This window comes from Actinia tenebrosa, unplaced genomic scaffold (genome assembly GCF_029948245.1).
Source record: "Actinia tenebrosa isolate PJP-AT-01 unplaced genomic scaffold, QUT_ActTen_1.0 PGA_scaffold4__44_contigs__length_22323623, whole genome shotgun sequence".
In the NCBI taxonomy this organism is placed as follows: domain Eukaryota; kingdom Metazoa; phylum Cnidaria; class Anthozoa; order Actiniaria; family Actiniidae; genus Actinia; species Actinia tenebrosa.
The window spans coordinates 18,407,732-18,430,243 of NW_028292581.1; the positions used below are offsets into that span (position 1 = coordinate 18,407,732).

The window sequence follows — 22,512 nt, forward strand, 5'->3', positions numbered from 1 at the left end:
AATCAGAACCCTCGAACAAGGTGAACAAATAGTTGCAAAGACTGACAAATGTAAATGCCAAAACTTAATGATTTTATTGAACAGCAGACAATACAGCACCCAAAGAGCTAAATAGCTTTGATATTACAGTAAATTATAAAAGCAATAATTTATCTTCACATAACCTCTAAACTTGTTTTTCTTTGTTCAAATGGGGTAAATCAAGCCCCACCCTTCCCTCCCATAATGTTTATTAGTGTCGAGACCAACCCTTATAACTTACTCTTGGGTCCATTCATAAAATTTGCAACGGGCTGTAAGAGTACTTTTTAGAACAAACACCTACGTTGGGCGTAGTCTTTTCCTATTGCAGACAACCTGTCATTCTCTTGAGGTTAAGAATTTTTTTTGAGATGTATCCAAATTCATGTGTCTTCTCATGCGCAGTCGTTAAACAAAGAAATAATATTTAAGGAAATGAATGACACGTGGTCTGAAATTGGAAAACACTTGCGCCCAACTTATCAAAGAGGTCTGCTACGAAAGCCAAAGAGCTTTGCTTATTTATTTTCATATTTTTTTTTCTGTCAAGGTGGCAACAACACGATAGCAGCTCTAAATGGTCTAATCAGCTTGTTTATGTGGTAGGAGAAGTGTTATGAGATGCGCTGTACTCCTGAAAGAAATTGAAGAAAAAATAAAATGAAATAAAACAGCTGTACGATTAATTTTCGCACGCGACAACTAATACATGCATTGAATTTAAAATACTCCAGTTTCATGTGTCTTCATGCAAGGCCACTCGATAGAAATGTATTCCAGCTGAGCGGTGAACGCGGCGCGCAAAGCATGAGTGGACAAAATTACAGGCTATAAGCATTTTTGGATCTTAAAAGAACGAAGCAAACATGGCGATAAAGTGGAATTGTTTTTGGCACGTATACTATATTTTAGTCAAAGAAAACAGAAAAATATGCAAAAAATGGGTTACAGTAGGCTGACAACAGCTGTTATTACAGTTGAGCCCGCAATGAGATATTCTTTTGTTTTAAAAATCATACAAGTGAGGCTATCGAGTCGATACTTGTCTCATTTGCATCTCATTTTCATGTTTCTATAATATTTGCTATTATGGCTGGCAAAACAGCTAAAAGTGCTGTGATTGGCTGAAACAAAATTTACCGCTCAGCAAGGTTATTCCAGGCAACATGGCTGCCGTGTGATAACGTTTCATTCTTACCTCTTGTACTTCAGCTTCACTTGTTTCCACGTCTTCTGAATCAAAATCCTAACGAACCAAGAAGATAAATGTAATTTAAAAGTAATTGAACTCAAAACAAAAACAACAACAAAAGCAAACGATGCGTTATTTAGTTATTCCGTGGTCATTTCCGAGGGAAAAACTGGCTCGAGTTGGCATCGCAGGGCATTGTGGGACGTTTTAGGAGACATATTTCCATACAGCTCCAAAATAAAATGTAAAGCCAACTTGACTCAGTTTTCCCCTCAACCTCGATATAGCTGTGTCCACTAGCTCCAAGTGGATGTTGAACTTGACGTGTTCATATATTGACTGTATTTTATCGAGTCCAACTTGGAAACATTGTTTCGTCGGTCACTCAAGCAAGTTCAGGAAAGGGGTAGTTCGTTCGTGTTCTATAAACAATAGAACGACCATAGAAGACAAGAGAATGCATGCTATATAAAACAATACAATACTATATATGCATCGTATTCCACTAGAACATGAACTTGTAACCGGCAAAGTACTTTACCTCAACAACGTATTCATCATCTGCCTTTTCATTCAGGTCCTGAAATCGTAATAAAACAACATTACAGTTTTTATCACTCTAACGTCTATCCAACCTTATCCTACTCTACAAACCATACTACTCTACTCGTTCCCACATATATTTATCACACTATTGCCACAACAGCGAAAATCGTTTGCGCATGGGTGAATGTCACGACAATGAACTCCATAAAATTCAAGACTGTTTTGGCGCGAAAACTTAAATGTTCGTTTTCTCAAAATATACAAGAACACAAAATTCGTAATTAGACGTGATTAAACTTTTGTAAAGACAATATAACATCTCAGCCTTCGAAGTGAATTTGCCAGTTAAGTTGTGAACTCAATTTTCATATCTATACAAAAGATAACATGCAAGCTATGAGCATGTTCAGATGCGTTTTTCTCTTATCTATTCTACTACAGCTTAAAACATTAAGCCAAGTAAAAAAGTCGCTATTCTTGGGTGACGTCACAGACGCTATCTTGGTGATAGCATTTTGGGCCTAATTTCTATACACGCTACGAGCAGGCGCAGATGCTTTTCTCTCGTGTATCTATTCTACTGCAGCTTCATCAAGAGTATAACAAGGTCACTATGCTTGGGGTGCATTTTGGTTGAATTTGACAAAAGATTTGGTCTTGGTGTACTTTTGTCATGCCAACCAGCATGGCGGCCACGTCTTTTGTCTTCTGGGGAGTCAGGATGAGCTGTGCTCCGGGGTCATACATGGACTGTATAGCGGCTGCCAGAGGCGCCTTCACATGCTTTTAGTTCGACCCCGTTAAGCTGCGCCACTGCTATACTTGCGGTGGTAATATAAGCGATGACAAGTTTTTTTGTCGTTTTATTTTCTTGGCAAGAGATGCAAGTCACAAATACGTACTGCGTATTCTCGCTGCTGTCTCTGTCCTCTTTGTGGTATAGTGAATGGGACCTCCATGCCGTGCTTCCGTAGAATGTTCCCCAAAACAATCTGAAGACCATTCCAGGGTGTTCCACCGTTAGCAATAAAATCATCATAAGCTTGTCTCGATCCCTCGGGATTACCAGCAATATCTAGAAATGATAACACATAATAAGGCAACACTTAGTAAAGTCATGGTTGTCACAAGGATCAGATCTTCAGAGAACTTCTAGAATTTTCCCTGATTTAGGCAACAAAAAACATTTTCCTGAAAATTCTTTCATTGACATTTCCTAGCTTGCCTGGAGCCCGACCGGAGCTTAATATATCAGGGATTTCCGACTTTTACAGCCTGGAAATTACTTCGGCAGTTAAGAAAGAACCCCTTCCCCAAGATTTGCAATATATTCAGTGTTCATTTGTAACACCCCCCTCCCCCCCACACACACACACTAGCCCCCCACCACACCAAAAAGTATTTTGATTTCAATCGTCATTCCCAACAATTTCCAAAGTGTTATGTTAGTACACTGGGAAGAATTGGGGGGGGGGGGGGGGGGGGGGGGGGGATGGGGTATAAAACAAGCAGGCTTACCGTATGCCCGGATAAGGTGGATCAAGAGTGAAGATGTATCCATATTTCTTCCTTCCAAGAATCGCTTGCATTTAAGAACTGCTTCGAACTGTATAGTAAAAAAGATACGGTTACGGTGCGGACACATGATGCGACATTGCCAGCAACCTTGCATAAGAAAGGCTGTTTTTGTGTCACGCGGTGCGATGTTGCATGCTTCGTCACAGAATGACAAATTACTTCGACTTTTGAAACGTCACACGTAACCAATCGCAACGTGTGTCCGCAGGTAGACCAAAGCATGAAATAACAGGAAACACGGGTGGTATGCGCTACTAATGCGCGAAATCTCAACGATGCGATCCGGGTTCGATTCCCGGCGGACGCTCAGTGCCTTAGGAGAGTCGGTTTGGTGGTTCTCTCCTGTTCTTCTAAGGTTTTCCTTCCGATTTTCCTCCCTCCGTAAAAATCAACTACTAAATCCCACTTTGATCTGGCGTCGTTTGAACAAGAGCCTCCGGCTCTTGAGACTGAGCAACACTCCATGCAATCGACGTCCAATAAACTTTACGGATTTACAAACATCAATTTCCATTTTTTTCCACGACTTACTTCTCCTCTGCGAGCAAATGGTGCGGATACTTTTCCATACTCCAAATGACTGTGATAAGGTAGTTTCTGTTTACAAAATGAATGGTAGATATATATCAAGAAATTTTCAATGAACCCTTCCAATCATCCCGCGCTGGAAAAAAGCTAACTCACGTGACAAGACAGTGAGTGCTAAGGACATTCGCTCCTACACTGTTAACCAGGGGTGCTTACCATTTACCCGGAAAAAAAAAACCCCCAGAAATCCCGGTTGGAAAAACAAATGGTATGCGTCATTCCGATCAGAAACTTCCGGAAAACTCGGTCTTCCGATCGACGTAATTCCCTTTTCCCGCGTCTTTTCGGTTCTTTGGTAGACGCGTGTACCATATTAAGAAAGTCAAAGTTTCCAGCTTTTTTCTTAGCATAAGCAAACGAATACCCAACCGGATGGATTAGCTTAAAAGAAAGCACCCCAGATTCCCGGGGAGATTTCTCGGGGAGATTTCTCGTGAATATTTCTCGGGGAGTCGTAATTATGGTGTTTATCGGGTTTGCTCCAGTGAGAATAGTATTGAAGGAAGCAATGGCCGCTCACCTCTAAGATCCGTTCGGTCAAATCTACTCGATCATATTTCAGACATGCAAATATCAATCCATGCATAAAGAAGGTCTGCGAGCCCTCTGTACGTCCTTTGGGGATGTTGTCGAGGAGTTCTGCGATAACTGCAAGAGAGATAGAGCAAATGTTAGAAAGTCCGAGGTTGAGGAAACACTCGGTCGATTTGGCATTCCAGTGCATTTCGGGACTGTTTTAGGGGAAATATTTCCAAGATGGCGTGACGTAATGCCAACTCGACCCACTTTTTTTCTTAACCTTGAAATGGATTATAGAAGTCGATATCCAATCAGCTTCGAGTAGCCAAACTAAGGAATAACGTTTCCGTGTAAATGGTTGTTCGTAAGTGTAATTTAGTGTAGATGCAAAAATCGTTAATGATTTCCATTTACACCGAAATAATTGTAAATTCGTGCAAATTATTGGATGTTCTTGTTATGAAATTGATTCTTGACATATAAAGGGTGCAAATGTTTCCCAATTCAGACCAATTCATTCCCTAGAGTATCATTTCTTTGTTCAACAGTTACACACGAGAAGGCAAATAAATATGAATACAGCTCAAACAAAAGATCTTATTCGTAACGTGACCTGAAACGAGAAAACATATTTATGTGTCTTCTCATGTGCAACCGTTAAACAAAGAAATGATACTCTAGGGAATGACACATGGTCTAAAATGGGAAAACGTTACACCCAAGGTAATAAGGTCGATTGGTCTATTGAAAGTTATTCCTTATGAAAAAATCGTTAATGAAATAGTATTAAGCGTAAATTAATACCATTTTGATGTAGTCGAAGGTATTTTCGTGTTATTGGTCTAAGGCCCCGTCCACACGTATCCGGAAATTTTTGTGTATTCGAATAGTTTCCACCGTCCACACGTATCCGTTTTCGTAAAATTTGCGGATACGGACAGAAAAATTTCCGGACACGTGTGGACGCAACCCGTATCCGCAAAAAAAAATTTGCGGACACAAAAATTTGCGGATACGTGTGGACGGGGCCTAACTATTCAAATAAACCAATGGTTATTTTATGCTAATGGGCAACGAAAGGTGTAATGCATCCCTTCTATACCTGAATCGAATCTTTCTGGTGCTTTCTTTCCGCAGACGTCAGCCAGCCCCAGGGACGCGTTTGTTGTCGGGTAAGCGTTGACACTTTTTGATTCTTCTAAGATACCAAGAGCTCCTTCGACGTCACCCCTAAAATAAATCACAACAATGATATCCATAATATCCAAAAAGCTTCGATTATGTTATGTCAGTAAAAATACACAGGTAATTATTTAAAATCTCGCGCGCTGATTGGTCGAGAAACTCAGATTATCACACGATAATCACCTCCAGCGATAATCCAAAATGGCGGCCAGCCGCTTTGTTGCTGTTACCGAAAATAAATGTGTCCTTTATCTTCTTTTTTTCCTTCTTCTGAAAGAATCACCTGTGTATTTATACTAAAACAACTATTCACCTCAGGCTCAGTGAATATCGGGAATAATAATCTCAAATTCGTGTCGGTAAATATTTCCCGATGTTCACTTCGCCTTGGGCGAATAATTGTTAATTAGCTATGTGTATGTGCATGTCTGTACAGGTTTTTATTGTGCGTATTATAAGTGTGTGTGCGTATATATTTCTCAGTATTAGTTCATATTTATAGATATTAATTTTATTTTAATTATCTTATTTTTTTATTATTATAATAAAAGGTGTTTGGAAAGCATATCAAAATCCCTATGCGTTTACAAAATCGAAAAGGAGACAACAATCTTTTTTAACATCTTGGACAATGGCAGATATCGGAGTTACACTCTATTGGCTTCAGACAATTGTTACAATTGGGTCAGTTTCTATACATTTCATTGTATTGACCCTAATGCCTCAATTTGAAACAAGTGTTTGAAGGCAACAGAGCGTAACTCCGATATCTGTTATTATTCGCAGGTTCCCATCATTGCAAGCTCACCGTTCGTCTCGCTTCGATTCAAAAGCACGGCTACCTTTCAAGATGGCGCAGGGAATTGTGAAGAGGACTATTGAATCCAAGACCCCAGAGGTGAGAGGTGACAAGATGTATTTGGGCGTGGTGACTTGAGGATAAGGGGGTGGGCGCTAGGTGGAATGAAGAGAGAGGGGTAATTTAAGGTCAATACTCACTTTAATAAATATGTATTCATCATCTCATCGTAGGTAAAACTGTTCGGTCTTATGTTTCTTTCTTTCATTTCCTCAAGTAATCTTCGCTGTGATTCAATGTCCCCTGGAAATATTAACATAACACAGAAAAATAGATAAGAAATATAGGTTTAGAAAATGAAGTTAGTCAGTGTGTCACAGCTAAAGTAAGAAAACTCTGGAAAAAATCTGAACCTCTCATGGGAATGACACTAGAGAAAAACGTTTGCGCATGCGTGCATTTACAGCACGTTTTCGAAGTATACGAAAAAGTTCGAGAGTATACTTTTGTCAGACCAAGATACTGTATTAAATAACACAATATAAAAGAATTAGCCTTAAGTTTCAAGCATGGACACTAAGTCTTGGCATTTTGTGAAGTCCAATTTATCAGGCACGTTTGAAAGTCAAATTTACTTATGTTTTGGCTAAATTGCATACGGATTCAGAGCATGCGCAGACGTTTTTCACTCGTGTCAATGGGAATAGCGTTTCCCACGGATGACGTCACCATTGTGCATCATGGGGATTATAATGCTGGTAAGCCATGCTAAGCTAAGCGCACATGCTAATATGTTGTCTTGATGTTTTCAATTTATAGATGAACTATGGTTTTTAAACTGATATTGTTTTTCTTTTCTATATAGCCGAAGCCTTTTTTTTGCAATGTTTGTCCGCATATCGAACCCACAAGGCTTTGCGATATCTATTTTTAGTAACCGTGGAAAGTGCTTTGAACCTTCCGTAGTCTTGGCGTGCATGTTACGTCATAGCCGCCATGTTGGTCGACAATAACAAAGCATTCCTCATTAGCCTCTCTTGTTAGATCAACCAACATGATGGCTGTTTGATTGGTATCCTCCTATTCTTAGGGTGTATGTTACGTCATAGCCGCCATGTTGGTTGACAATAACAAAGCATTGCTCATTACCTTCTCTCGTTATGTCAACCAACATGGCGGCTGCTTATTCATTGTTATTCATATCTCAAGGGATTTTGAGTCAGGTGTTTGCTGGCTCTTTGAACGTTTTGAACTTTTTTAAATTGCTTCGTATCTTCGATAAAGGTTTTGGATATGACATTAGTAATCCAGCAAAGTTTTTTAAATAAGGGAAGTTCGAATTTTTGCCGTGCAGTAAGGGTCACGTGATTAAGTCCTAAAAAAGGGGACATAGAGGCTTTGCAACATCACGTGATTGTAGCCATGACAGGAGGCACAAGTCTTTTTTCCCTGGGAAAGTGCATTATTTCTAATGTAAATGACACAAGACCAGATTCCTTTGTTCCTGCACAGCCTCTATTTACGAAAGAAAATGCCGTGAAGTTAGAATGTCTGTGGCTTACCATTATGAGTGAAGGCACTTAATGCAAGTGTGTAACAATAAGTCGACAAATGCATTTTGTCACTGTTCTTGATTTTTTCCAAAATCTTCATGGCATCTGAAAAATACAGAAAATATTTATGGGCTCTTATTATCGATGGATTGTACCACATTTCAATTCCTTTCTTGTAAATGATTATTCTTTCCATTTAATGAGTATTTAATTTAACAATACTTCTATCGAATCTAATAGGGATTTAGAGGTATGTTATGAATAGACATGATGGAACTTACTTTCTACATCACCCTTATCAGCGAAGGCCTTCAAAAAAGAAGTTTCCAAACGGTACGATAGGATACCAGTGGGACCAAACTCCCTGTGGAAAAGAAAGTTATTTAAAATGACACAAACAAATAAACAGACAAACAGACAAACAAACAAACAAACAGACAGACAAACAAACAAACAAACAAACAAACGAACGAACGAACGAACGAACGAACGAACGAACGAACAATATTCTCTAGGTACAGAACTTACTCTTTGAGCTTGATAGCTTCATCTAACTGTCCTAACGCAAGGAATGACATCATGACGTACGGTATAGCTCTGTCCTTGGGCCTAAAAACAAAATAGGATGATTTTTAAATGTATGGCAAAGCTTGACAAGAATTCAATGGTACAGAAACCCATCTTCAAATAAGACAGCATCAACTGTGTGTATCTTTTACGGTGGAATAATGTCAATAGAAACACAAAGGACAATAGAAAGAATCTGTATTCAGGGTGTTGTCTCCATTTGTTGGTTCAATGTAGGCAAAGAAGGAATCCATCGAGACATAAAATAGTGTTTGTTGTGGTGCAAGGTATCTATATAAAGTGGGTATTCAAATTATGTAGGTGTCCATACAGAGTAAGTGTCCATATGGAGTGGGTGTCCATATGGAGTGGTGTTTATATGGGTGGATGTCCATATGGAGTGGGTGTCAATATGAAGTGGGTGTCCATACGGAGTGGGTGTCCAAATGGAGTGGGTGTCCATACAGAGTAAGTGTCCATATGGAGTGGGTGTCTATATGGGTGGGTGTCCATATGGAGTGGGTGTTCATATAGATTGGGTGTCAATATGGAGTGGGTATCTATATGGAGTGGGTGTTCATATGAAATGGGTATCTATATGCCGTGGGTGTCCATATGGAGTGGTTGTCTATATGGAGTGGGTGTCCATTTGGATAGGTGTTTATATGGGTGGATGTCCATATGGAGTGGGTGTCTATGTAGAGTGGGTGTCCATAGAGAGTGGGGTGTCCATAGAGAGCAGGGTGTCTATATGGAGTGGGTGTCCATTTGAAGTGGGTATCCAAAAAAAGTGGGAGCCCATAGGGAGTAGGTGTACACATGGAGCGGGTGTCTATATGGAGTGTGGTGAGAGAGTGGGGTGTCTGTGGAGTGGGTGCCTATGTGGAGTCGGTGTCCATATGGGAGAAGTGGGTGTCCATAATGCAGGGATCAACTGTCCTTACTCTAAACCAAGTTCTTTCATCTCTTTGTATATTTTAATGATCTTTTTGGGATTCTGAAAGGAAAAAGTAAGATAAAAGTTAATCTCATGGTTTAATTGAAGCAGATCTTAGATATAACGGCTAATGGACGGGTTGTCTAGGTCTCAATTTTTTTTCTTTCTGATCGTACATCACAACTAAGCAAAGGTGTATGGAACATACATTTTCCTTCAAGCGTTCGGATAGAAATCCTCCATCTTTACTGTGACCATAAGCTGATATAAGGAAAGAGTAAAGGTTGTGGTCTGGTTCCTTCAGTTTCTGTAAAAACAAAAGGTAAGATGTGTTAATTAACAATTATTATTCGCAAAAGGCAAGTCTTTGGGCAGCAAGATAAAGATTCAACATACTCATTTGAGCAGTTGGTGAGCCTGTAGTGACTCTAAGGAATAGCACATGGTTAGTAATGGAAAAATATTGCACCATGTACCTCTGTTACGAGGAGGTTGATTTATGATTTAGGTGATTTTTCTTCATTTCTTCTAAATACCTTGTAATTATTGAAGCAAAACTGTGCCGCTCTGCTGTCGCCAAGATATGCAAACATCTGGAAAAACAAATAATCAAGTTTAGCAATGCTCTCTACTCTTGACCTTATCTTGCATCTTTCCCTTTTCATAACAATTAGGCTTGGCAATGTTCATTAGGCTTTGCTTGATGACCCTAAACATCTGCAATGTATTTGTAGAAGTTAATAACTATTTAAACAACAATTTACCCTAATCATCTGTCGATAATGATGCTCATTCAGTGGGATATTGTGTTCCTTCATGATTTTAATCAGCTGTAAAGAAACAAGACAAAAAATTAGCTCACTACACATATCCACCATTAAACTGGATTATATAACATGTCACAATCATGTGTAAAAGTACACAAAAATCAACATGTAAGTCGAGCGTTGAGTGCAAAGGACATTGAATGTAGTGGTAGTGTGTGTGAGTGAAAAGTGTCCCCAGTTAGTGCAAAAGCGCTAGAACGACTAGACACAAATAGAGAGATTTAAAGAGATTTACACAGAGACATGCAAAACAATACCAGCTTTGTTTCAAATAGTTTTCCATACCGTATAGAAATCATCGTGCAGTAGATTCAAGTTTAAGCATTTCATGACCACTGTGTAGGATCTAGAGTCCATCAAGTCTTCAAGTCCCTGAAGGATATCAAATAAGGAATCTTTTAGTTGACAGGAAACATCCATCTAATATGCAAGATATCTGACATACACCTATTTCAATAAATGTTGTCATTGCCAAAGGCGATAGGCGATAGGTCATTCTGACATGGAAATAGTTTCGTTGAATACAAAGAACATTGAGTCAGTCTCAACACTAAGGTCCATGTTCTTGATGAAAATAAGAAGCAGAAACACAAGTCATTCCAGCTATCTTTGAATCTTGGAATGACTTATCTCCTACGGCTTTCTATTGCCTATTGCCTTTGGCAATGATGTTTTTTTTGAAATAGGTGTGTAAGGATGGAATTTGGGAGTAATGGTTTTACAAATTCCACAAAACAACCCCACAGAAATGGACAGTTGTGTAGCGATGCACAGTAAAAGTGGAGTGTATTGTTTAACATATGGAGAGCATGTATGAAGCATTTAGGGAAGCATGGGTAGCGTAACTGTGAGAGCGCTCGTCTCTCACCAATGCGACCCAGGTTCAAGTCCCAACGAGCTCGATGTTGTATGTGAATTGAGTTATTTGTTGGTTCTCTCCTGTGCTTTGAGGGTTTTCTGGGTTCTCCGGCTTTCCTCCCACTGCAAAAACCAACTTCCAAATTCTAATTTGAACCTAGGAGATATTCACGATAGGGCTAACCTCAATATCTCCTTTAGCAATCACTGATGCGAATAAATTAGTGTTTGTTTTTTTATATTGTGTGGTATTGATATGACGTGGCCATAGCAAGAGTATGTGATCTTAGTCACATGAGGTTACCTCCTTGAGCATCAGATGTATAAACTCTGCCCCCATTTTAGCTCCTTTTTCTTGCTTACAGCAGGCCTCCAAGACATCATAAACAAACAATGCTGCAACATAGAAAAAAGTAAGGGGCTCTTATTAGAAGTGTTACGAACCACTGTTTTCATCGTAACACACTCATCAAGACAAAAACAGGTTAAGCGGCAGTTATGTAGATCACTGTCAATCAAATAAATCACTAAAGTGGTTCCAGTGTGACTATAAAATATTACTCTTGTGATTTCCCTGATAGATAGCTAGTACTGCTAATATTGCCCTGTTGCAACATGTGCCATGTACATTTTGCTATCCATGCTTTCCTTAGTTTTTGCTGAATTTGAGTAAAAATGCAAAGTTCATAAATTAAGTGGCTTTAATTTTTGTTTTTTTTCCACAAGGTGTTGTGTTGTTTGCCCCCCAACCCCAAGCTTTGTAGACGGTTTGGTGATTTTGGTACCCTCCCTCCCCCCCCCCCCCCCCCCCCCCCCGTACCCCCCATGGTCTATGTCACCATGTCAGATGTTTAGATACTAAATCTGGTCTGTTACATGAAATTATAAAATAACTGCTATAAATCTCGCATTCCTATTGGTTGGGAGTTCGTGCTTTATGAGAACACACAGCACACACACGCTCTTGTATTTTTATAAAAGGAGTAAAAAACTTGCTTGCTGTGCTGTGTGGAGTTATAAAGCACTTGGGGATTGGCAGAATACTTGAGAAGTGTCGAGAAGCACTCCGCTATGCGTCATGCTTCTCCTAACACTTCTCTCGTGTTCTACCTATCCCCTTCTGCTTTATAACAGCACACAGCACGCGCGCACGTTTTCTATTTCTTCACTTACGCATTAATGTAGTATATCCATGATCCTTTAGCTTCTTGAGGATCTAGATGGTTTACAGAAACAAAATAAAAAACATGGATTAAAAATATGTTAAAAACAAACAACAGCAACAAAATAGCAATCACTTTGTTTCAACTTACATTGACTGCATTGTGAGGTTCAAATGATCTAAAGGAAAAAATGAGAAAAATACGTTTTTATAAGTGATATCTTATGTATTGTTCACCAGCAAGATTTCAGTGCACAGCAGATGTTAGTTCAGAAAATGAATATAAGGTTAGGACAAACAGACAAACAGACAAGCACACAGACAGACAAGCAAACAAACACACAGAAAGACAGACAAGCAGACAGAACAGAGATGTTGCAGGATGAGGACTATAATAAGCTTTTCCCTTCTTTTAAACAATTAGATCCATAGCCTGAACAAGCCCCATGAGCTATTTAACCTATAGATGTAGTTTATAAGGCCAAGAGCCCAAGACAAAAACATTCAGACAGACAGACAGATACTCAGATATAGACAGACAGACAGACACTGAGACAGAGGGAGTACATAGACAGAAAGATAAAAAAGCAGATAGACACAAACCTTTTCATTGCCCGTGCATAAGTCTGCCCAAAAAACCTTTTATCTTCAATCTTGCTATCAGCGTATTCAACTGAACAAAAACAAGGTCACCTTCAACGTCAGTATGAAGACACCAAACTATTATTAACCATTGATGTCAATCAATTGATAAATAAATCAGTCAATTAATCAGTCAGTCAGTCAATCAGACAGTTAGTCAGTCAGTTGATGTGTCAATCAGTGAGACAGTTAGCAATTCAGACAGTCAGTCAGTGGATCAGTCAATCAGTCAAACAATCAGTCAGTAAGTTGATCAGTCGATCAGTCAGTTAGTTGATCAGCCAGTCAATCAGTCAGTCAACCAGTCAGTCAATCAATCAGTCAGTTAGTTGATCAGTCAGTCAATCAGTCAATTGATCAGTCAGTTAGTTGGTCAATCAGTAAATCAATCAATCAGTTGATCAGTCAATCAGTCAGTCAGTTGATCAGTCAGTTAGTTGGTCAATCAGTCAATCAATCAGTTGATCAGTCAATCAATCAGTTGATCAGTCAGTCGATGAGTGACTCAGTCAGCCATTTATATTCAGTCAGTTTCGTACTCTTAGATGCAATACTTACAAATGCTGTCCAATTTCTCCAGATGTCCAGCCTCCATCACAAGCTGTGCCATGGTTCTCACCAGATAGGGTGATAATGGCACATCCTGAAGGAATAGAATATCAAGTTGGTTTGAGGATATATCAAGTTTCCTTGTAAATAGAACAACAAAAACTGCTGCAACAATCAACCACTCACCCTGCTAACTAACTAACTGGTTTACAGTCAACTCACCCACGAACCAACTCACCAACGCCAACTCTAAACGTGGGTGAGTTTGCATGGGCGAGCTGGCAAACACATGATCAATGATTTTATACATGGGCGAGTTGGTCCATGGGCGAGTTGACTGGTTACTAACTAACTAGACAAAAATCAAACTATAAACTAAAAAAAACTAACAATATAAACAAACCAAGCCTGAAAAGAAAACAGCTTACTATCAAAGCAAAAGGATACAGTAATTGTAAATGTCTTAACACTATATATGTAACAGTCAAGAAATAAACAATGTCTAACAATTACATACCTTTGATAGAGCCATGAATGAATTCACATCAGCTTCTTTGGGCTGACCAAATGACCTTATGATGTAACTCAAGCTAAGAAAAAATAAATATATTAAAAAAAGCAGCAGTGACACACAAAGTACTGTTGTGGACCAGTTGCTTGTTATCCACAAAAACGTCAATAGCCAATGTGCACAAGCATGAATCTATAGCACAAAGCATGATGGGAAACTGAGTACTTAAGGTTTTGGGGATGAAAGTAACAGAGTAATTTTTTCTGATTTGTTAAGTCCTCAGTTTCCTATTGTGCTAGAGATTCCTGCTCATGCACATTGCCTATTCTATTGATTTCTTGAAACAACTCTGATCTAAGTCAGGGCAAAGATCAAGCTGGAATTCATCATGTTTTGTTTTGCAGAGGAAGAAAAACTAGAGAAAATAAATCATCAAGTAGGCACCTAACAAACTCTATTCACATGTGACACTAAGTCCAGGGACTGAACCAGAGAACCCAAAGGAGAGAGAGAGAAGCATGGGTAGGGTAGCAGTGAGAGCACTCGCCTCTTACCAATGCAGCCAGGGTTCAATTCTCAAACTCCTAGTGTGAGAGTAGACTTGTTTGTTGGTTCTCTCCTGTGTTTCGATGGTTTTCTCCGGGTTCTCTGGTTTTCCTCCCTCCACAAAAATCAAATTTTTTTCCCCAATTTTTCTTCAAATTCTAATTCGATTTAGAAAGGACCTGGATGAAAATTACTCTGACAGCTGTGTAATTCTAATGTTAGTATTGGAAATACAAATATAAACATAAATTTATTTGTTAATTACCTGATTGGATCAATATCTAAACCATGTTCAGCCATCAATGTAAATGCTTCTTGAGTTCCTGAAGAAGTCATTAAAAGAGAATGAATCAGCATTAATACAGTGTCTTATCCACAAGCACATGACTTCAACCAACCACAATGTTTCATTATTTCTAATAAGATGTTGATAACATTAAAGTGCTACTTGGACGAAAATTGCTCCAAAATTATAACTCCTTTCTCTGAAATATCTTTCTGATATTCGTAAGTAAAGGGTCAAAATTTTACGATTTATTTTCGTCCGCCATTAATTTCTTGTCACAAGAATTCGGCTCAAGAAGACTGGCACGAGTAACGTAACATATAACATGTTCAGATGTTAGCTTTGGTATTTGTCCTGACTGGTCTCAGTTGAATTCATGCTTTAGTTTCATTCTACATTGTGATTGGTTAAGTTTTAACCAATAGTAACCTCTATATGTATCAGCTATTACATAGTTCACTGATTCAGAAGTTTGAAGCAAATTCATCCCATTGACCCCTTCTTTTATTTCATATATACATTGGATAAAAATGGAAAATTTGACAATAAAAACTTAATAAAGTAAAAAACCACAAGGGGAAATTTAATATACTTAAGTGAGGCTAACGCGTCAATAGAGTGTGACACCTTTAAGTTCTACATGACACTCACATTGTCTGCCTTACACTTGAAATATAAAAACATACCTTTCACATCCCTTCTGTCAGCTAAGGAGGCAAACACAGGGTAGAAGTAATGCTGTTTGACCAGGATATTCTAAAAAATAAGGATATAAATTTAGTTTTACTTCCAGTAAATATACAATGAAATAAAGCCAGTCATTCAGTTATATATGTGCTTTGAGTTTTTTTCTCCAGGTTCTCTGGTTTTTCTCCCTCCGCAAAAATGAACTTTTAAATTCCAAGAGCCACTCTGTGGAAATCCTATTGTTATATCCCAATTATTTTATTTCATTTCATTTATATTCCATATAATTTATCATTGTTATATAATTATTTATAGGTATTATTTGTTATTAAATAAGATTTTATTGTGAGAAAGTAATCGTACATGGACCCCATAGATGCATGCTTTCTCTCTTGGGGTTACCGTTATAATATAAATAAATAAATAAATAAATAAAATAAATAAATGATTAATTAATAAATGAATGAATGAATAAACAAATAAATGAATCAATGAACGAACGAACGAATGAACGAACAACAAACAAACGAGTGAACGAACGAACGAACAAACAAACAAACAAATGAATAAATAAATACAAACATAAATAAATATTAAAAAAATAAATAAGTACCTTATCGAACATCTCTTTAATGATGGCAATGGTCTTTTCTAAAAATAAAAAATGAAATTAAAATGTGTATGCTAGGCTATGCTACATGTTGGACATATCTGCAGTACTAGTAAGTTAAGACTAAGGTGTAATATGACCTGTACAAGTTTACCTGGTTCTCTGATGCCATAGGACAAGTCAAGAGCGGTCTCATACACTTTTTTCATGATACCTTCTTTGTTCAGTGTTTCCACGACCTTCAAGATCTTATCTGTTGGCTAGATAAACAGAGATGTTTTCACTAATATGGAAGAAAGGGGGCGATAAAAGAAAATGTTAGAGAAGGGAGGGAAATCGAAAGGGAGACAAAAGAAAAGGAAAGGGAAAAAGCAAAGCAGAGCAATTTAGCAAAGCTTAACAAAGCAAAGGAAGGGAAGTGAAAGGAAGGGAAGGGAAGGGAAGGGAAGGGAAGGGAAGGGAAGGGAAGGGAAGGGAAACACTAAGGCAAAAAACAGCAAAGCAGAGGTAAGAAGGCAGATCTGATTTGGAACAAGGTAAAATGTGGCGTGGTGTAGAATGGTATGGCATGAAATACTTTGCTATAAGGCTGTGTGGTATGGTGTAGTGCAGTGTTGTACAGAAGGGCGTAGTGTAGAATGGTATGGTGTGAAATACTTAGCTATAAGGCTGTGTGGTATGGTGTAGTGCAGTATTGTATAGAAGGGCAAGACAATCAAAAATAAGGATATGCGATATTACTGACCTGCTTGGAAGTGACAACTTGTTTAAGGAGGAGAAACTGTGGTGTAGAAGAAGGAGAGGAAAAACCTTCAGTTGGGATGAAATCCTTTAAGATCAAGGCAGCATCTATGTCTCCACGACTAGCTAATGACATCATCAATGGTAGGATATCTAAGGATGGCAAACAACAATCTTAGAGGCTAAGTAACAATTTTGAATACACAATTTTTAATCAATCATTAATCATAGCATTGATCATCCCTGGTAGTGGTGATGGCGATGATGACGATGATGATGATATTGATGACGATAAGCTCACTATGATGAATATTCAAGGAGATGATGAGGGTGATGATGATGTTGATGAGGCCAACGCCGATGATGATTATGTTGATAATGGTGACAATGATGATGAAGAAAGATTCGTTATGATGAATGATTACTCAAGGTGGTGACAATGGTGCTGGTGGCAGGGACAGTGCTGCTATTGTTGATGATAATAGTTTTATTACAACTTAATCTTACCAAGTTCAACCAGTCTTCTTACTGCTGGTTTTTCCAACACCTGCAAAATAATACAACAGCTTATTATTTTGGTAACATATATTCCATAGTCCTTTGCACGGATTCTTATACAGGTATTAGATTTCTTTATTTATTTATTTCCTTCCTTCCTTCCTCCCTTCCATCATCCCTCCCTCCCTAGCACAAATTTATACACATTGTTATACTTACCTTTGGGATGATTTCAAGGCGACCACATTTAGCAAAAATGTCAATCAACGATAAATATACTGTGTGGTTGGGATATACTTTTTTCTCCTGCATCTCAGATATTGTCTATGAAAATAATTGAAAGAATATTTTGAATAAAAAAAAGTTTAGAAGCCTGCAGAAAGGAATTTTCCTAATTATTCATGGTACATGTACATTTGGAAATGTATAACAAATATGATAATGTTGATGGTATTTTTAATAGTAAAGCAGAGCAGCTTTATCTAGTAAGAGTGACATTTGACAGTTACAACTGGCTTTTATTTAACATCTCATGACCTCATTTCACTCGCTCATAAATATATTCAAGCTAGAGTAATGGTCTAACCATCCCCTTAGAACAAAGGCCACACCTTTTACTCAAGTATTTAATATCCTTGGATAAGAGTCTGGCAGGGAGATAAACCCAGGACACCCTGAAGAACAAACCAATGTCTGATCAAGCTAACTGGATAATAGGGGTACATGTACTTACCACTTACCCACAAAAACCAGAAATTCCAGTTGGAAAACAAAAGGTATGAAAAACTCGGAAAAACTCGGTCTTGTGATTGAGGTAATCCACTTTTCCCACTCATTTTGGTTCTTTCGATAGACGTGTGTACTATTTTTAGAAAATCAAAGTTCCCTGCTCTTTTGTTACCACTGGCGAATGAATTTAATTGGTAAGCAACCCCAATAATACACACTTTTTCAGTGTAGTAGTCTCTATAAATTTTACCTCATCAATTTTCACTAGGTCACCATTTTCTGCATACGCTGTTAGTAACGAGGTGTAGCTCTCCAGGCCAGGATCCAAACCATTCTCTCTAAAAATCAAAAAAACATATCACATGGCTTCTTGAACCTTTGGGACAACTACTGATAGAATGAAGCTTGTGAGTAACTACCTCAAATTATCTCAATCTAAAGCAAATGATGGACTACCTGTTGCCACAGGCAACCCACTCTATATGCTTTGGCAGCTTTTTGACAATGTTCTGTTGACCATTTGAAATTATTGATATTTTGAAATGATCTTGAAATATCAATTGAATAGGTATATGTCTGACCATAGTGGTCAGATGTTCCATCAGATATTAGTTGATCAAAAATAATTGTAAGAATAATAATAATTCTCCAGTTTCGAATTCTCCATGGAATTTATTTTTTAATATCCATGTGTTTTAGTCAAAGTCTGTTGAATGTAACGTTGAAGTTGTACATATAAGTTTGCAAATATTTGAACACCAAAATGAAGCTAACCCCGTATAAACGATTCTGTGATCAAGGAACACAGCAGTACTAGTGACTAATTCAAAAAGTGTAATTATTGTTTTAAAGAAATTAAAAAATAATAGTACAAAATAATAAAATATGTGTAACTATGACTACCTTACCTCATGATATCAAATACTCCTTTAGCACCTTCTATATCTCTACAGAAGAAGAGAAAAGTCATTTAAACCATTACCATGACCATTACCATGAGTTTCTCACTCATGTCAACACTGATCTGTTGCATTAATGTTTTATAAGACCGTTTTGGCTTGTGTGTATATAATGTTCTCCAATATCTGACCATCTGTCATTCCTTATTTTTAATCGAGTTATAGACAAAACGTTCAGTAACAAAAGAAGTGTGGTGACTCATAATTTAGTTTTTGTATAATATACAACTTAACACACTCACCCTGATTTCCAGTAAGCAGTTATAAGTGCTGAATACACAGGCTCATTTACAGGCATCTCTGCAGCCTTCATGAACTCAAGGACTTTACTGAAGGGCAAACAATTAGAGAAGAATAAATCGGTGCAGTGACTGACTGTCTGACTGAATAAATGACTGACTGACTGACTGACTGATTGACTTATTGACTGACTGACTGATTGACTGCCTGACTGATTGATTGACTTATTGCATGACTGACTGACTGATTGACTGACTGATTGACTGACTGACTGATTGACTTGACTGACTGATTGACTTATTGACTGACTGACTGATTGACTGACTGACTGACGGATTGATTGACTTATTGACTGACTGACTGACTGATTGATTGACTTATTGACTGATTGACTGATTGATTGACTTATTGACTGACTGACTGACTGACTGACTGACTGACTGACTGAATGACTGACTGACTGACTTATTGACTGACTGACTGACTGACTGAATAAATAAATGAATGAAAGGGGAAAGGAACAGAACTTTTATCCCAATTACAACCTAGCCCCTAAAGCTCCTAACCAGCAAGGGCTGGTAATAAGATTCAACAATACCTCAAAAAAACACACACACAAAATGAAAACCCCAAGACTTACAAGACTCCAGCAATGTCTCCCTTCTGTCCAAAACCCTTGATGACTAGTGTCATTGTAATCTATAACAAATAAATCACATAAGACAATCATTTCATACATGTGAAGGATTTACATAGACTATACAATAGACTATTTTGGCTTGGGCGTAATGTTTTCCATCACAGACCATGTGTCATTCTCTGTTTGATTCTTTGTTTGAGTTGTATCCATATTCGTGTGCCTTCTCATTTGCAACCATTAAACAAAGAAATGATACTCTAGAGAATGACACATGGTCTGAAATGGGAAAACATCCATGTCCAATATAGAGAGGTCTATTATTCCTGTTAAAATATTGAATAAAATAAAAAAATAAAAAAATATTGAACAATGGGGCAGCATATCTGCAAAACTTTTGCCTTTAAACACTGTGAATGCCGAAGTTCAGGTCACTGGTTCCTGGAGATGCCACATGTGAATAAAGTTTGTTTGATGTGCTGGCAAAAAGATAATAATGACAGATTTAAACACTCAAAACATCAATAAATAGAGTGTGTGTCACACCTGGTTAGGCTCAAGTCCAGCATCCTGTATCTGCTCCAGAACTTCAAGTGGGTTAAAATCATAATTATTTTGAATGTAGACAGAGAGAAGTGCATTGTACATCATAATGTCTGCATGGATTCCTGTAAATAAAGAGCAGAACAAAGCTGTAAACACACATAATTTTTTTACTATTATATTCATTTACACATAACATAATCACGGCCATGTTGGTAACATTTAACCAAAGATTTCTCAAGAGCATCCTTTGTTGATATCACCAGCATGGCCACCATATTTTTATCACTTAACCCTCTTGGGAGGCCATAAAAGCACACTGTACTGTACAATCAATCAATTTCCTGAGAATTGGAAATCTATTGTTGTCCTCCAAGTTGAGCTGCACACCAACGTGCTGCAATGGGTCTATTGTTTCCACATGATGCAAAGTACATTGCCCATCCGTTTCCATAGTTACCTGAGGCCAGAATCTTGTCCCATATCACATGTGCCAAGTTTGTGCGTCCCTTTGGACTTTCATACATAAGTTCTTTGCCACAGTTCCTTAGCAACTGGTATGCCTGAAGTGGTGTTATCAGGCCTTCTAATATAATAGAAATAATAATGATCTTTGAAATAAGTATGGATCTAATAACCATCCATGTTAGAGACCGCAGGAATAGTCTGGAATTGAAGTACTTCACAATAGCATGCATGGAATTGGAGTCTCAACAAGGTAAGTTTTTTAATTGGCTAATGTAAATCAAAATGTTTTCATGACATACAATTCTTTGATTGCACATTATGTCATCGTGGCCTCTTGGGACAGGAATTGGTGACATTTAACAAAAGTTAATGGCACCACAATGGCCGCCATGCTTTTATCTTCTAACTCTCTTGTGAATGCTTACAACCCATCAATAGACACTGTCATTGGAAACTTTGTGTTTTCTGATAATATCATGGAAATACTTTGATTGACATCCACCAAAACCAATTTTGTCATGATGTCAAATTGCATAGTTTGCTTGTGTCATTGTATTTGGGTTGATGTGTGAATACTCTATTTTACAGTTTGTTCAGTGACCACGATTAATAGTCCCAAGTTGAGGCTGCAGTTTCCAAGCGTAGTAAAACTATTCTTTTTATCATGCACAGCAACTCCAACCTCAGCTTGGAACTATTATTTGTGGTCACTGAATGGAACTGTGAAATGGAGTATTCTGTGAACAATGAATGAGCCACTGATAACTTAGTTTCAAAATCAGCTCTCCAGAGTTTAAAGAAGATATGCTTATGTCATTTTCCTTATTTAAGATTATAAAGCTTAATTATTCCAGATCTTGTTCATTGCTATGTAGTTGACAACCAGCTACAGTAACTAGTACTCAGCCCCTCCCCCCCAGAACATTTGATAGCACATGACCTGGAAACCTTCATTGTACATGGGTAAAACATTTCTAACTTCTTCCATTTTTTCCCTCTGGGATAATAAATACCATGACATTCGTGCATGTTTGCAAAACATATAAAACCTGAGATCAAAAGATGAGCTAACTTTATAGCCTTACCTTTTTCCAAAATGGTGTCAAACGTTTGCAAAAGAGACCCTTTGGAAGAAATCGTACCAAGTTTTTGAACCATTCTTTCGTACTGATTGTTGCTCATTATTCTAGCCTTGGGTGGTCTTTTATCTACAGGAAGTCTAATGTCGTCTTCCAGTTCATTTTGTATATTTTGTCCCATTCCAAAGCCGGCTTCTTCATTTTCCGGTCGAACATCGTCAGATAAAAACCTTGCAGAGCTTACACGAGGTAAAATAGGGTTAACAGAGCTAAGGAGTGTTGGTCTTGGTGTGTTTCTGATGTAATGAAGTTGATTCCTGGCTGTTATCAAGGCGATATTTCTACAAGCACGAAGTGTGCCGAAACGTAAAATAGCCGCCATCTTGAAGTGTACCATGCGGTTGAAACAGGCTCTCACGACACTACAATACACAGGGAACCCATAACAACTCAAA

The 22,512-nt window shown here is 38.0% G+C and overlaps 1 protein-coding gene across 1 annotated transcript; it reads right to left on the minus strand.

Annotated features, from left to right (window-relative positions):
* Positions 1-55: 55 nt before the first annotated feature.
* Positions 56-22,451, minus strand: LOC116300072 (leucine-rich PPR motif-containing protein, mitochondrial). Its single transcript, XM_031708835.2, has 37 exons — positions 22,064-22,451; positions 20,971-21,096; positions 20,514-20,635; positions 19,971-20,029; positions 19,333-19,419; positions 19,040-19,078; positions 18,382-18,469; positions 17,622-17,726; positions 17,412-17,451; positions 16,909-17,057; positions 16,318-16,423; positions 16,167-16,204; positions 15,553-15,622; positions 14,846-14,903; positions 14,041-14,113; positions 13,533-13,617; positions 12,936-13,005; positions 12,484-12,511; positions 12,344-12,386; positions 11,475-11,566; positions 10,598-10,684; positions 10,250-10,315; positions 10,022-10,078; positions 9,694-9,792; positions 9,493-9,545; positions 8,510-8,590; positions 8,263-8,345; positions 7,991-8,086; positions 6,629-6,731; positions 5,547-5,674; positions 4,446-4,573; positions 3,869-3,934; positions 3,278-3,365; positions 2,662-2,834; positions 1,755-1,793; positions 1,220-1,267; positions 56-655 (listed from the first exon to the last, which is right to left on the minus strand). Exons 1-37 carry the CDS (start codon positions 22,437-22,439, stop codon positions 617-619), a joined length of 3,288 nt encoding a protein of 1,095 aa, XP_031564695.2. The 5' UTR covers positions 22,440-22,451; the 3' UTR covers positions 56-616.
* Between the last annotated feature and the right edge of the window lie 61 nt (positions 22,452-22,512).

What these genes read in the sequence shown, in the direction of transcription:
- LOC116300072 (XM_031708835.2), bottom strand. Translation starts at nt 22,439, where the DNA reads ATGGCGGCTATTTTACGTTTCGGCACACTTCGTGCTTGTAGAAATATC. An exon ending in TACATCTGATGCTCAAGGAG is followed by an intron (nt 10,685 to 11,474) that starts GTAACCTCATGT and finishes GATATCCTTCAG; the next exon opens with GGACTTGAAGACTTGATGGA. An exon ending in ATGAAAGAACTTGGTTTAGA is followed by an intron (nt 8,591 to 9,492) that starts GTAAGGACAGTT and finishes TTTTGTTTTTAG; the next exon opens with GCCCAAGGACAGAGCTATAC.